The sequence below is a fragment of the Cavenderia fasciculata genome (genome assembly GCF_000203815.1).
Source record: "Cavenderia fasciculata unplaced genomic scaffold Scf_Dfasci-F-a-25c12.r2-5, whole genome shotgun sequence".
In the NCBI taxonomy this organism is placed as follows: domain Eukaryota; phylum Evosea; class Eumycetozoa; order Acytosteliales; family Cavenderiaceae; genus Cavenderia; species Cavenderia fasciculata.
Genome location: NW_004457729.1, coordinates 3,080,396 through 3,094,435, shown reverse-complemented (window position 1 = coordinate 3,094,435; position 14,040 = coordinate 3,080,396). Strand labels below are relative to the sequence as shown.

The 14,040-nt window shown below is 37.1% G+C and overlaps 6 protein-coding genes across 6 annotated transcripts; 4 read left to right on the top strand and 2 right to left on the bottom strand.

The window, feature by feature from the left end:
* Positions 1-189: 189 nt before the first annotated feature.
* On the top strand, positions 190-505 carry DFA_01578 (uncharacterized protein; the record flags this gene model as incomplete). The annotated part of the gene is made up of 2 exons (XM_004359485.1): positions 190-215; positions 307-505. The coding sequence occupies 2 exons, from the start codon at positions 190-192 to the stop codon at positions 503-505; spliced, it is 225 nt and encodes a 74-aa protein (XP_004359542.1).
* Positions 506-627: 122 nt separating this feature from the next.
* Positions 628-1,294, top strand: bud31 (putative RNA splicing factor; the record flags this gene model as incomplete). The annotated part of the gene is made up of 3 exons (XM_004359484.1): positions 628-721; positions 867-1,237; positions 1,277-1,294. The coding sequence occupies 3 exons, from the start codon at positions 628-630 to the stop codon at positions 1,292-1,294; spliced, it is 483 nt and encodes a 160-aa protein (XP_004359541.1).
* A 555-nt stretch (positions 1,295-1,849) lies between these two features.
* DFA_01576 (uncharacterized protein) lies at positions 1,850-3,385 on the top strand (the record flags this gene model as incomplete). The annotated part of the gene is made up of 2 exons (XM_004359483.1): positions 1,850-2,021; positions 2,088-3,385. 2 exons carry the CDS (start codon positions 1,850-1,852, stop codon positions 3,383-3,385), a joined length of 1,470 nt encoding a protein of 489 aa, XP_004359540.1.
* A 993-nt stretch (positions 3,386-4,378) lies between these two features.
* DFA_01575 (uncharacterized protein) lies at positions 4,379-6,829 on the top strand (the record flags this gene model as incomplete). Its single annotated transcript, XM_004359482.1, has 1 exon — positions 4,379-6,829. One exon carries the CDS (start codon positions 4,379-4,381, stop codon positions 6,827-6,829), a length of 2,451 nt encoding a protein of 816 aa, XP_004359539.1.
* A 221-nt stretch (positions 6,830-7,050) lies between these two features.
* On the bottom strand, positions 7,051-9,598 carry DFA_01574 (uncharacterized protein; the record flags this gene model as incomplete). The annotated part of the gene is made up of 2 exons (XM_004359481.1): positions 7,051-7,832; positions 7,906-9,598. The coding sequence occupies 2 exons, from the start codon at positions 9,596-9,598 to the stop codon at positions 7,051-7,053; spliced, it is 2,475 nt and encodes an 824-aa protein (XP_004359538.1).
* Positions 9,599-9,849: 251 nt separating this feature from the next.
* Positions 9,850-14,021, bottom strand: DFA_01573 (uncharacterized protein; the record flags this gene model as incomplete). The annotated part of the gene is made up of 8 exons (XM_004359480.1): positions 9,850-10,022; positions 10,201-11,247; positions 11,340-11,736; positions 11,814-12,340; positions 13,106-13,133; positions 13,444-13,571; positions 13,659-13,741; positions 13,849-14,021. 8 exons carry the CDS (start codon positions 14,019-14,021, stop codon positions 9,850-9,852), a joined length of 2,556 nt encoding a protein of 851 aa, XP_004359537.1.
* Positions 14,022-14,040: the final 19 nt, after the last annotated feature.

The window sequence follows — 14,040 nt, the reverse complement described above, 5'->3', positions numbered from 1 at the left end:
CCTCGTTTGAATAAAAATTGATGGTTGTGGAAGCAATACTTGGATTCTTTGAAAAATAGATATCAGTTCATTTGGTTTATGAAGGCCCCAAACCATTGAAAAGGTTAGATCTTACATTAAAGAAAAAGAAACATGATGACCTTTTCTCTACCTCTACAAATACTGTTCCTCTCCCAATGATGATTGAAAATGAATCAAGTAATGCACTTTAAAAGGTATGGAATGATTCCAAATTACAATTAGACAGGGATTGGTTCAAGATTGGACACGCTAGATCGGTATTAGAAGATATTATGATTTTTACAGAAGAACACATTATGTATCAATTAGCTATTCAGACGAGTTGCTCAAGACCATCGAAAGAATACTAGAATTCTTTGAATATTACTTATCATTTATTCCTTTGGTTTGTGGTTTGCAAGAACATCACACCATTGAATATCAAATACATGTTATTCGTGATTATATTACAATCATCCCATATATCTACAATCCTTTTAATTAATTAAATAATTAAATATTATTTGATTTGTGAATTTTCGTAGATGTTCACTCAAACCAAAAAATACTACTTTTTTTTGAATCATTCTCAAAGTCTATCTCTTTCAGATATATATATATATAGATATGCCTAAAATCAAGACATCAAGAAAGAAATACCCAGAAGGATGGGCAAACGTACAACTAACATTGGACGAATTCCAAATAAAGATGAGAGAAGGTATGCACATGAGTCATCATGTTTACTCACAGCGACAACATCAGTAACAAGTTCACTAATGCATAGATAATACTCATCCATCTATCTATCTATCTATCTATCTATCTATCTATCTATCTATCTATCTATCTATCTATCTATACAGTCGAGAATGAATCACATGAAGGAAAGAAAAAGAATGAGTTAATGTGGGGAATCTTTAAGATTCATCATCAGAGATCGAAATACATATACGAGTTGTTCTACAAAAAGAGAGAGATTAGCAGAGAATTGTACGAATTTTGTCTAAACGAAGGATATGCAGACAAGAACCTCATAGCAAAGTGGAAGAAACTTGGTTATGAACGATTATGTTGTTTGAAATGCATTCAAACGAAAGAAAACAGTGGATCTACTTGTATTTGCAGAGTACCAAGAGAAAAGTTGGAAGAAGAAAAGACTATTGAATGTCAATCATGTGGATGTAAAGGAGTATGTCTAAACTGTGGAGCAATCAATCAGTTTATATCATTCATTGTTATTATTAACACACCCACTCTCTTTATATAAATCTAGTGTGCAACCGATGATTAAAAATAGATTGAATATCTATTGAGCTCAATAAGGGATAAATGACGATAATTGGCAATGAGCAACCAACCAACCAAACCTCCTCTCTTCTCTTATTATTTATTTTTGGATCTTTCTTTGACCCAATACTTTAAAAGCGACCCCCTTATCATTAATTAACAGTTAAGTTAAATTAATGGTTGATGTAAATAATAATTAATTATTATGTATAATACTACATAACAAACATAACAATCAAATCAAATCCTACAACCATCCCTATCCTACCCTATATTTAAACGCAACAACAATAATACATCATGATGGAAAATAAACTTTTGGAACAAATTGTACCCAATTTAATTATAATAATAAATAATAATTAATTAATAATATAGATATAAATAGATATTATTTAAATATCAATATCATTAATTTCCGGAACTTAAAGTTGTCAAATGCACAACACCCAATATATTGATTGTTTTCAAGTACCACTGACTCTGAAGCTACCATGAGTGACTGTTCATTAAGTTTCTTTATTGTCCAACATGAATAGATAAACATAGAGAGATAGAGATGGAGTTAAATGAAAAGAGCGATGAGGAACTCAAAAAGATAATGATATCGTTGTGTATCATTTGGGATACTGACATGAAGAATCCAAAGCAACTATCAAGATTAGAGATGATCGATAGAATTGAGGAGAGGCAGAACGAAATTGCATATTATCAAGAAGACTTGGAGAATGGTATTTATTGATACATAGATATTACAACATTCATTGATCTTTTACTAACTCTGTCTAATTCATTAGATACACTTTCAAACTATTCTCAAATGGTTGGTATTAGACTACCTGTGTTGGTGATCATCGATATCGTTAGATATGCATGGGAGATGGATACAATGAATGGTAGATACAAGTATAGGGTGTGTGGACCATATGATAAGGATGTACTTGTTGGACGATACAAATGGGCACTGTCACTTGGATTGGTATGCAAACGATTCTTTAATCTTGTTAGATCATCATTGTTTAAACGTGTCAATCTCTATAGCTTCTCTATCGGAACTCATGATGGACCTTATGACGACCGCAAAGCCAGATCACATGCAGACGATGCATCACGACATATTAACAATATTGCATGTGCAATGAAACAACCTACCCACCTTTCGTTACAATGTACATTGTTGATTGGTATTGCATTGAAACCATCTATCGGTGCAGTGATTTTTCTTCAAGGTATTACAAAGTTAAGATTGGTTGGTCGGACATTATCTTACAATAATCTACTTCAAAGTGCACTTGGCGTGATGGTTAATCTCGAGTCACTTGTACTCTATAATACCGAAGATATTCTTTCAGGAGTATACCAACCATCACTCAAACACTTGTCGTTCTTGGATCATCTAAAAGAGGGTGGTCCAATGGTCGTACTAGATGAGTTTACCAATCCCATTCAAACACTTGGATTGCCAGGAAAACACAACCTACCAATCCAACTACCCATCAACATCGCATCACAAATCAAAAAGCTCCGTATTCCCAGTCACAATATTCCACCAGACTTTGCATCCAACTATACATCACTTTGGAAACTACATCTGACCAACATAGGATATTACGGCACTAAAAATATACTATCAACAACTATGGATAATATCACATATCTAGCAGCTGAAATCACCAATCCCATACACAGAAAAGAATATTTTGAAGAAATCATTCCACACCTCCCATCACTCACAATATTGGAAGATTATAGACATAATTATTGTAAAGATGAATGTCACATATTTTGTAATAATTTATTAAAATTAAATAATAATAATCAAAATAATAATAATAATAATAATGATGGAATGGTAAACGGAATCAAAACAATAATATTACGTTCTCCATTCTTTAATCGTAACAACTTCAAACACAGTCTCGCTCGTGCAGGTCTGTCGAACTACAAAGCTACTGGCCAACGATTCATCAAACACGAATTCTCTTTTGATATCAAAATTGTCTTTTCTTACACTCGTAAGCTCCCTATGGTAACTGGACAGTCGAAAAAAATAAAATTTATTTTCACAAAAGACTCAAAGGTCCTTGATCAATAAACAGATGGTTTGTCCTTAACTAACAATGCAAAACTATTAAGAGTATATGTTGTTGTAATCCAAAAGTTGGAGAATCAATCCCGATTTACATTTGGTTGGCGTTGACACATTGTTTGTAAATTATATGGTTCCATAGTAATGAATTTTGGAAGGGTGTCTCTCCAAAATAATTTTAATATTGACTGTTTTAGGGCCTAAATCGCGTATCTTCAACATCCTAAATATGATAGTCAGTAATGTGATGGTGAATCAAGACAGAAAACAATGCATACATGAGATACACCCAAAGAATCCAAGTAAACGAATCCTCCACCCTGGTCGTTGTTGTCTGATTGTTATGAAAAAAGAAACCACCAATCAGGGGCTGTTGGGGCCGATGATATCAGCAGGCTTTGTGGTAGACCAATACATTGCACGAGACCAAAGGAGGGATCGGCTGACTGCACACAATTCCAAGTAATTAATAAACAAAAAATGATTTGTAGATACATAATATATAATATAATAACTAAGATTCATAAGCAAACATAGATGCTCGTTCTCGTTTTAACTACTGACATCTTTCTTTGACTCAATACTTTAAAAGCAACCCCCTTATCATTAATTAATAGTTAAATTAAATTAATGGTTGATGTAAATAATAATTAATTATTATGTATAATACTACATAACAAACATAACAATCAAATCAAATCATACAACCATCCTATCCTACCCTACCCTATTTTTAAACGCAACAACAATACATCATAATGGAAAATAAACTTTTGGAACAAATTGTACACTAATTTAAAAATAATAATCATAATAATTAATAATATATATAGATATTATTTAATATCAATATCATTTATTTCCGAAACATTAAAGTTATTTTCAACGAAACTGTGAATGCGATCTTTTTCCGATTCAGTCTTTCATCAACACCCTTGCGACCACTTCTACTTGTTTCATCATCTTTAATTTTATTTACATGGATTATTTGTACAAATAATGTCTAAAGAATCAATAATATTACAAGTATTTAGAAACAAGATACTTTTAAGAGAGATATTAAACAAGACTCGAGATGACATTGAGTTTCTTGGTATCCAAGTACCAAACAATGCCGTTAGAGTAGAGGTAAAAGACTCTCAGATGACTTATCATTGCAAGAGAAAGAGATTCTATCATTTGGGTACTGATTTGGTATGGCTCATCAAGAATAGATACTATGCAGTGATTAAAGAACTCTTGTTGAAGCAAGATGAAAGACCTCGTTTCAAAAAGGAGAATTTCTTTTCTCCCAATAGTGACTTTATTCAAGTTGCAATGACATCAATCGACGATGCCGAAACATTTAGTCTCATCCTATCAAACTATCATCAAGACTTTAAAGACTACTTTCAAGAGTACTTTGACCCAGAAGCTCTTAGAACAAGAGTTCATTTCAAAAATGAAAGCTTTCCACCAAGTGACTTTCTAGTTTCTCTCATCAACAATCATGGAAACATCGATATTTGGAATACATTTATTCAATTTATAGATTTTAAATGTTTAAACAAAAATATTGATCAACCTCCTCCTCCATCCTCTTCTTCAACAACAAAAGAAAAGAATTCAATATTTTCAAGATTATTCTCTTCTTCTTCATCAAAAGGAAAAGAAAAAGAAAAAGATGATAAAGAGAAATATTCAATGTTATATGTATTATCCTACTTTCATAAACAACCAATCAATGATGCATACAAACAAGTATTTTTTATTAGTGATTTAATCAAGCATTGTTTGTACTCTGGTAGAAAATCAATTTTGCATCATATAATCAACCATTTTGGAAAATCAATCTCTAAACATTTGGAAGAAGTCTGTTTGGAGCAGAAACTATCGGTTCCTACTTTGGGTGTACCATTCAACTATGTTATCAGAAGAGACATACAAAAAGAGATGATTTTGGGTCTAAGAGAGAACCTGCCTCTTTCAGTATTCAACCAAATCTACTATAACACCGATCATCAATTCGTTGCAGACCATATGCATTTGGCATATGATCTTTTAGAGAAAGATCATAGCCATTGGATTCATGTTTATTTGGCAAACAATCCTCTCAATAATTGTAAAGATGATGGTGACATTATCAAAGCACATTACGATTGTTTGGTCAACATGTTTACCAAATACAAAAACCAACTTTTAAAATCGATCGACATTTCCAAAATGAATGATACTATTCCACATCTTTTCCAACAAGATCCATCTCTACCAGTGCCAACAGAGTATTATCAACTTTGGATATTCGAATTGTACAAGAGATACACGTTGATGCCTCCACCAGCTGTTGTTTTCGTCACCATTCAAAAACAATCGCATCCACTGTTTGAAGAATACATTATCAAGACAATAAGTAAAAACTATGGCAATATCACCGATTACAGTAGCATGGATTTGGTTTCATATCTTTTGGATCGTTGTGGATTCACCATGATCACTCGATATGGCTCTGTCGAGTTGGTCAAACTTGCATACGATTTCTTGCGTGAACACCGTAGAAATAGATACACTCATCTCATCAGTTTACAGTCAAACGACATTCAAGTCATCGAGTTCCTAGTCGGCGAGGTAATTTATAACAATGTAAATACTTGGGATAAACCTGGTCACTTTGGAGGCGAAATACAAAAAGCGGTCGATGAACATGTTGAAAAAGGTAACTTTGCCATCGCCGAGTACCTCATTGAAAACGCTGGTAAAATATCCTATGATTATCAAGCCTCAACCATATCAAAACTATTGCAAAACGGTAGTTACAAATCCATAGAGGCAATGAAACTACAAACAGATATCTCCATGCCTGCCAATTTCAAAATTAGTGTCCAAACATTGCCTGCACTCAAATACTTTCATATTGGAAGAGTATTTTTTAAGCCAGAGTACGGAACGTCCACTCTTAAACGAGACCAAGAACTTACACAAATGTTGTTTGAGCTCTACGATGACGAGATCGAATCAAACAGCATTATCACTAATAAGCTTGTCGATGTATTCAAAAAGGCAGTTGATTCGGCATTTCTATCAAACAACCTAGACATGATCGAATATCTAAATTATTATTATGAAACCAACAAATCAAGATTTAAAAGTCAAAAAGAACTCTTGTTCAGAGCTATCGACTTGGATAGGATTATAAGCTCGATGAATTTCGAAATGTTGGCATTGGTCATTAAACTACAATTCCCGTTGAAAACATCTTACATGACCAGTTGGAGAACTGTTGGCATGTATGGATCTCTTGAATGGGTCGAAAAAGTTCTTTACAACTCTTCCTTTAGACCTGTCAGTGACCGAGATAGAATACCTCTACTTGCTGCACTCAAAAGTGGTGCCCTCCTCAACAAGTCACTAGAGAATAGAAAAGCAATCATTGCTCACGTAGAATCTATACCAAATTGTAATAATAGTTACTAAATCAAGTTAATTAAATAAAATTGTATATTGATAGTTTATAATAGATTAATTTTAATTCTTTTATTTGTTTGATATACAAGTTTGGAATTAATAAATAAATGATATTACACAACAATTAAAATTAATCTATTGGTGGAAGGGGATGAAGGATAGGTTGGTTGATTTGGGGGGAAAAAAATAATAAATAGGTTGCTACATTTTAAAGAGGCCTTGGTACCTTTTTAACCTCTACTTGAACTAGTAAAGCTACTATCATATGTGGTACGATTGACAGAACTGCTGTTGGCAGAGCTGTTAAAGTTTTCACGACTATCAGTGACATAGGAGAGTTTGCTAGTGTTGGTGGTCTGTTTGACACCCGAAAGACTACCTTGGTTGTAAGAGTAGAGGATGGAGATGACGGGGATAACTTCGGTGATGAGGAGACCAATGAAACTGAAAATAATGTTGCTAGGTTCAGCTCCGACAAGAATGAGCACAAAGACGCAATGGAGAATAAAACCGACTGAACAGGCCAATGTGACCACTGAAATTCTCTTTTGTTGTTGGTCTCTGTGATCATTGTCGACATCGACCTTTTTGAAACGCATCATAAAATAGAGAGTACCACCCAAGTAGACAAAGGCAGCACCAATGACCAACGAAATGACGGCCTGGACGACGGCATACACGATAGACACGATACGCTGTGGCGTGGTCGTGTTGGCTTCAACAACCATACGACCAATACAGTCATTGGTTGGATTACTTTCAGTAAGATGGAACACCAAAATAATAATGATAAACAATATGTAGAGAATAGCATTGATCGTGCCAATCATCAAACCAATACGACGAAGGATGTTACGTTGTGTTCTACTCTTGACAATAATATACCAAAGTACAATAATAATGGTAAATGCAGTAAAGTAAATAAATGTTGGTAACACTACCAAAATATAATCTGCTACTGCTGATGTACTAAGTTTTCCACTTGGCAATATAAAGAAATAAATTGATCGAACTATATAGTAAAATTAGAAATAATTAATTAATATTTATATGTAAATAAATATTTATAAATACTATTTACTTACTTAACATAAATACAGTTACTGTAACAATTAAAGAATGAACCAATTTAGGTTTTTCCAAACCTTGATAACATTTATAACCAGTGATTGCGAGTTGGACAAGACCCCAGATAGAGGCGAGGAGGAAGATGACGGCCAGTGTATAGATGAGTCCTGTGGCACCCTTGTCAAACACTTCCTTTTGTTTGTTTTGATAGTCGTCGATACGTGCAACGAGAAGGTATGTGGCGGTTGGGTTGACATTGGGGAGGAAAGCACATTTGTAGGTGATATTGTCGGTTGAATCAATGATAGAGGTAATGTTAACTTCCATTGGAACCAAGATATCCTCTTCAATGACAAAGTCCAATACTGAAAGTTTGTAGCTCTCTGGGGTAGCACTGCTTGAGAAACAGAGTGTGTACGAGTTGACACCCTGTGCTTGAATCTTGACACCATCCGATAAAATGGTACCAATAATAGCGCCACGCGAATTGAGTAAGGCAAAATCATCGGGTTTGCGATAAGAGACAAAGTTGGAAGAGAGAGTTTGGAGCTCGGTGGCCTTGAACAACTGACGAGATACCTGGGAAACGAGAACCGATGTACAGGCAAATGGAACACTAGACTCTTTGAATTGGAGCATACCATAGGAGAATGAAAACGATGATTGTTCGTTGGCACATGGTTTTGTCTCACCGAGCATCAATGCAGATGTGGTAAAACATTCTGATCCTCCTGGCCCACTACACGAGCAGGATATCGAGTTGAGATTCTCCTCTACACGCTCCATACGACATAGAGAAGCCGAACGTAGCAAATCAGAGACATGAGTGTAGTAGCCATAGTTGAGCTCGGTCGCAATGGCTCCAAAATCCAGCACCTTTTGAATCGATGAAGAGTGACGGAAGTCTGGCTTGATCCACTGTGGTTTGACTGGGATACTTGGTGTCCAAACACCTGGAATCCATTCAAACATATTAGTCCACTCGTGTGAAATATCGCTACACGTTTCGCACAAGTCTTGGTCCATTTGGTTGAATCGGTAGTTGTTGGGAAGGTTTTGTTGTGCCGTGTCAATAGTCTTGCATCCCATTTGCGATGTGCATTGTGCTTGAGTGATAGCTGGAGCCCACCAAGAATAGTCTGGGCCAAGCTCTAAACACTCGGCCTCTGTAAACACCAAGGGTGTCGAAGAGAAGCATCCCTTTGGCGAGTCATTCTCGCTGTCATCAAGACAAGTTGGGACGGGCCAGTTACTCTTGTATGCATAATGACCGTGGACACACTTTCCAAGCCCGTTGGTGTAGTTTACAGTCTGCTTGGACTGGAAGAAATAGGCATCTGAACACCCTCCACTCGCCTCACATTCCTCCTTGGTATTACACTTGGTACTAACTAAAACACACAAATTGTCTTCCAATGGGTCGCTGCCCAATGGCGAGTAGCACTCTGAAACTGACTTGGCAGCGCAGTTTAACCAGATGTGGTTGGGACGTGATGTACATGTAGTCTGGGGAACGGTCACCTGGCAAATGCCACGAGCAGCATTCCAAGTAGAGTTTTGAACGGCCTGACAATTGCCAGAATCAACGGCGGGCGTGTAGATGCAGCCTGTGACACCGTTGGTTTGGCATTGGTAGCCGCAAACGGACGAGCACGTGCCGGCGGTGGCACATTGGGCTGCTGCACCGACCAAGTACTGGCCATTGTCCATAATACACACGTTGGGTGTCGCCGAGCAAGCAGCGCTGCCCGAAATCGATGAGAACTTGTGACACTGTGTTTCATTGTTGGTACAGTAGCCGCAGAAGCTCGGCTGTGCGGCACACGTTGTGTTGCAGTCCCTGGGCGACTCGCACGACATGTCTGAGCAGTATCCATTGTTGGCACACGTCTTTGGGCTTGTTCCGTAACGGTACAGGTTCCATCCACTATAGTATCCGTCGTAGCAGACGTCGTGCACGGTCAAACAAGTGGCGTCCAAGCAAACGGGTGATGGATAGCACTTGCTGGTACGCGGGTCAAAGTTGGAGTACCGGTAGTATGTTCTAAAGGCCAAGCCTGTGCGATGCGTGCAATCGTCGATGAGGAAGTAGTTGTAGACCTCGTCCAAAAAGGCCGTCTCGTTGGGACTGGCACTAATACCCAACGTGTATTGAAGATAGTACTGGATAGTCGCCGACGATCCATTCAACACGCACTGCATGTATTGTTTGTCTTGCACGTCGAATGGAATCTCGCAGAATCGATAAAAGAGATTACAAGTGTGCCCGCCACACTGGGTATCATTGTCGCACGAGATATAGTCATAGATACTCTTGCAACGACGCAGCGTTGTGTAAATATCGAGCTGGAAATCAAAAAAGCTGTCAAATGTGAGCGCGCAACTACCGTCTTCGACCTGTGACACGGATGCATAGTAGTCATTCAAGAGACTGACCGTGCAGTCGTAGGAAGAGCAAGTGCTGGACACTAGGTCGTTGTAGACACCGATGTTGACGGTTGTCTCGACCAAGAGCTCACGGGGCACACAGCACTCGAAAAAGGTGGTGGTGCTGTTGCAGCATGGCTCGAGTGCATAACGCGGGTCGCTCGACGAGTACGGACAACGGGTCGTGTTGAGACGTTTCTCGACGGTTTGTGTTTGCAGCAGGCTCTTTGCCTGTGCAGTGCATCCAGCCCATGAATCACGCATTGTCAACACATCAATATTGAATCGGAGCGACGATACATTTTGAAACTCTGATGTTGCAAACAACTGATCCTCGAGTGAATTGATCATGGCCAGAGTAGACTGGAACTCGGTGTAGTTGCATGGCAACACGACGGGCGTGAATCCAATGGCACCAACCACAGGGTTGCCATCAGCATCCACCAAAATATCGAGAAATTCGAGCTTGGATCGGGTGATGTTGGAGTAGTCGGAAAAGACTGTCGTCGACTTTCGGTCGATTGAGAGGATGAAAGCAGCCTGGTATGTATTGGGAAGGGGTGGGTTGGTTGGGTCGGCAAAGGAAATATCCGAGAAAAAATTGAAACGCTCCGACGCGTCAAACAAGATGTTGGGGATTGGCCAGAGCGGGTTATTGTTGACACGGGGAAAGAGCGAATAGAAACGGTCAGTATTCTGCCAAATATCGGGTAGCAAGTGAGTGCCATCGGGGAAGATCAATCTCGATGTTCCCATTGAAAGGTAGGTACCGCCTAAATCATAGTTGTCGGTAATCGCTCGCTTTGTATTGTTGGTATGTGTCGTAACTGTACATTGGAACTTTGATGGATAGTATGGAATAATACTAATATACAATATTTTAGGTGTTGTTTCATTCCATGGTTTAAGTGTCAATGTTAAATAATCATCATCTAAATAAAATAAAAAACAAAAATGTGGGTGGTTAATAATCAGATGATGAACTATTTTTCATTATGTTATCTATCTATATTTTTTGACTTACATGGACGCATTGCACTCCATTTAAAATTAGATGCATCTGGATTGGTCATATTAGGGGAATCACTAATAAAGAAATCAATGTCTTCAAAGAGTAATGGACAACCAAATGATAGGACCATGGGACGATCAACGACAAAAGTATAAAAGGTTGGTATTTCAGACTGACCTTCACCCTCGAGCAAGTCACCATCGTTGATACATTGATGGGTGGGGAGAATCGCTGTACATGGCTGTGCAGGTGGCACTGGTGCTGAAATATCACTCGAATATACAATAAATCCAAATGATGCAGATGTTTTAATTGGTGTAAGTGAAATGAAATAGGTATTATTTGTCCAACTTTGCATTGGTGCCCAATCCGTATTATCACTTGGACAAATACCAATTTGAAGTGGAATCTAGAAGTAAATAGAAATTGATTAATTAATTAATAATGCATACTGTGTTGTGTTTAATTTAGATATTATTAACATACTAATGAAAGATCACCAGATGTTCTACGACCTAAACCTTCGGATGGATTGGTTGATACGTAGATATAGAAACTACCAGTATTTTGAGTACCGTATAGACGTAGACCTTGACAGATGGAGTTGTCTGCTTTGAGACGTAATTTGATAGTGTCTGAAGTCTCTGCATAGAAATAGTTGGTGTTTGTTTGAATGGTAGTCCATGGGTCATTCTCATAGTCGCAATATGGGATGGTGACGTTATTTCCGAGATAATCTGTCTCGGTGTACTCTGTTGGACAACTTGGACACCCACTTCCAGTTTGTGGACACGCTTGTGGATTGGTATAGTCACAGGTACAATCGATTTGAGGTGGTATGATAGGTGCCGCAGGACATGTGAAATTGGGACAGATCACATTCATGTAGGTGTAGAGTGGTTTGTCAAACGTAATGTCCATCAATGCAAAATCCATCTCTGCACTCATCACATTTGTGCTCTTACGCGTAATGCTACTTGATACTACTTTGACTTCATCTGCTGCTGATACAACTAATATAATATTTTGAAATAATACTACTACTAAAATACATATCGATAAAATGATATTCTTTGATGATGATAACCCTGGGTTAAGTCAAAAAAAAAAAACATGTTAATCATTTATTCATTACAACACAGCTTTGTTATATCTGTATCTAGTCGTACTTTTAAAAGATGGAGATGATTTCTTTGTTGTCATTTTCGGTTAACGTTGATATGATAGTGATGATGATCTGTTCTTTAGCAGCTGACAAGATCGATCCTTTACTTCTCTATCTCTATCTATCTAAAAGTAAGCTGCCAGAGTCACACTCGTGGTACTATTTAAATGTGTGGTGTGTATGTATGTATATTTATACAACACGTGCAAGTTTATATGTATGTACAAGATATTAAGAAAAAACAATTAAAAAAATAAAAGAGTTGGCAAGACATAACATAAACCTGCGTGGCAAGCGAACTGCCAATTAGCAACTTAAAAATACTTTGGGTGCAGTTGCCCTTGTTCAGCCCTCCATCTTCTTCTAGATTTTTTCGAAAAATCTCTAAAGAGCGCACCCTTTGAAAGGTGTCGCGTTTTTCGTGTGAATGATTATACAGATATTTATTGTGCGGTAAATCCATTCGTGAATGGATGGATGGGTGAGGAGTGATCACAGACAGCGTTGGGTGACCATATGATATTTTCTTTCTTTCGGCTGAACCACCTCGGTCGGTGATACTTTTAGACTGCCTCCTTTTTATCATGTTTAAGTAAACTGTAGTTGGAAATACTTTCAAATTGTACTTGATCCAAATAGCCCTGTAAATAAATGAGAGAAAGAGAAAAAGTTAGTAATTGTTAAAGTATCTACAGATTTTCAAAGATCTGTCAAAAAGGGCGTGTCCCTTTCAGCCATTCTTTCATTCTTTCGTTGACGCACACCGACGATCACCAATGCGTGTCGGGAATCATTAAAGTGTGAAAAGGGATGTGTGGAAAGAAGGGTAGATATCTCCCTGGCCAATTCCGAACCAAACGACGATGATAAAAGAATGAATTTGAGGTCGCGAAACATGTCTCGCGTTGATTGGTCGTAGATGAGACATAGCAAACACCAACTAAAACTTACTCTTTGAATGATTTCGTCTATATATAATACAAATTTGGGTATCTGTTCAATAAAGAATAACTCTGATACACCTTTCTTTTTACAAACATCTTTTAAGCATTCTACAATTGGATTCATTATATCTGATACTATAATAATATAATGGCAATGAAATTGAGTTGTTAATAATGTTATTGACTGACATGACCAAGACCGCGAGGAATAAGATAACATACATGCAAGTTCATCATATTCATCTGAAGATCCACACAAGAACAATAATAGTTCTCCTACATTTGTAAAGACTATTATATTTCCTCTATATATATTGGGACCGAAATAGATTTGTTTGTAAATTAGAATAAGATGGTGTCTGCTTTGTTGTTGTTGTTGTTGTTGTTGTTGTATAATATTAATTTAACCTACGCAAACTCTGTTATTAAATGCTTTTCATTCTTTGAGTGTATCCATTCATCTTTGGTGAGTTGATAGAGGATCTTTTCAAATTCATTTTGTTTCTCTTCGTTGAAAGAGTTGTAGTATTTAGAGAACACTATATTTCCATTAAGATTAGTTATCAATAAACTATTTATTGTCATTTTCTATCTATATCTCTAT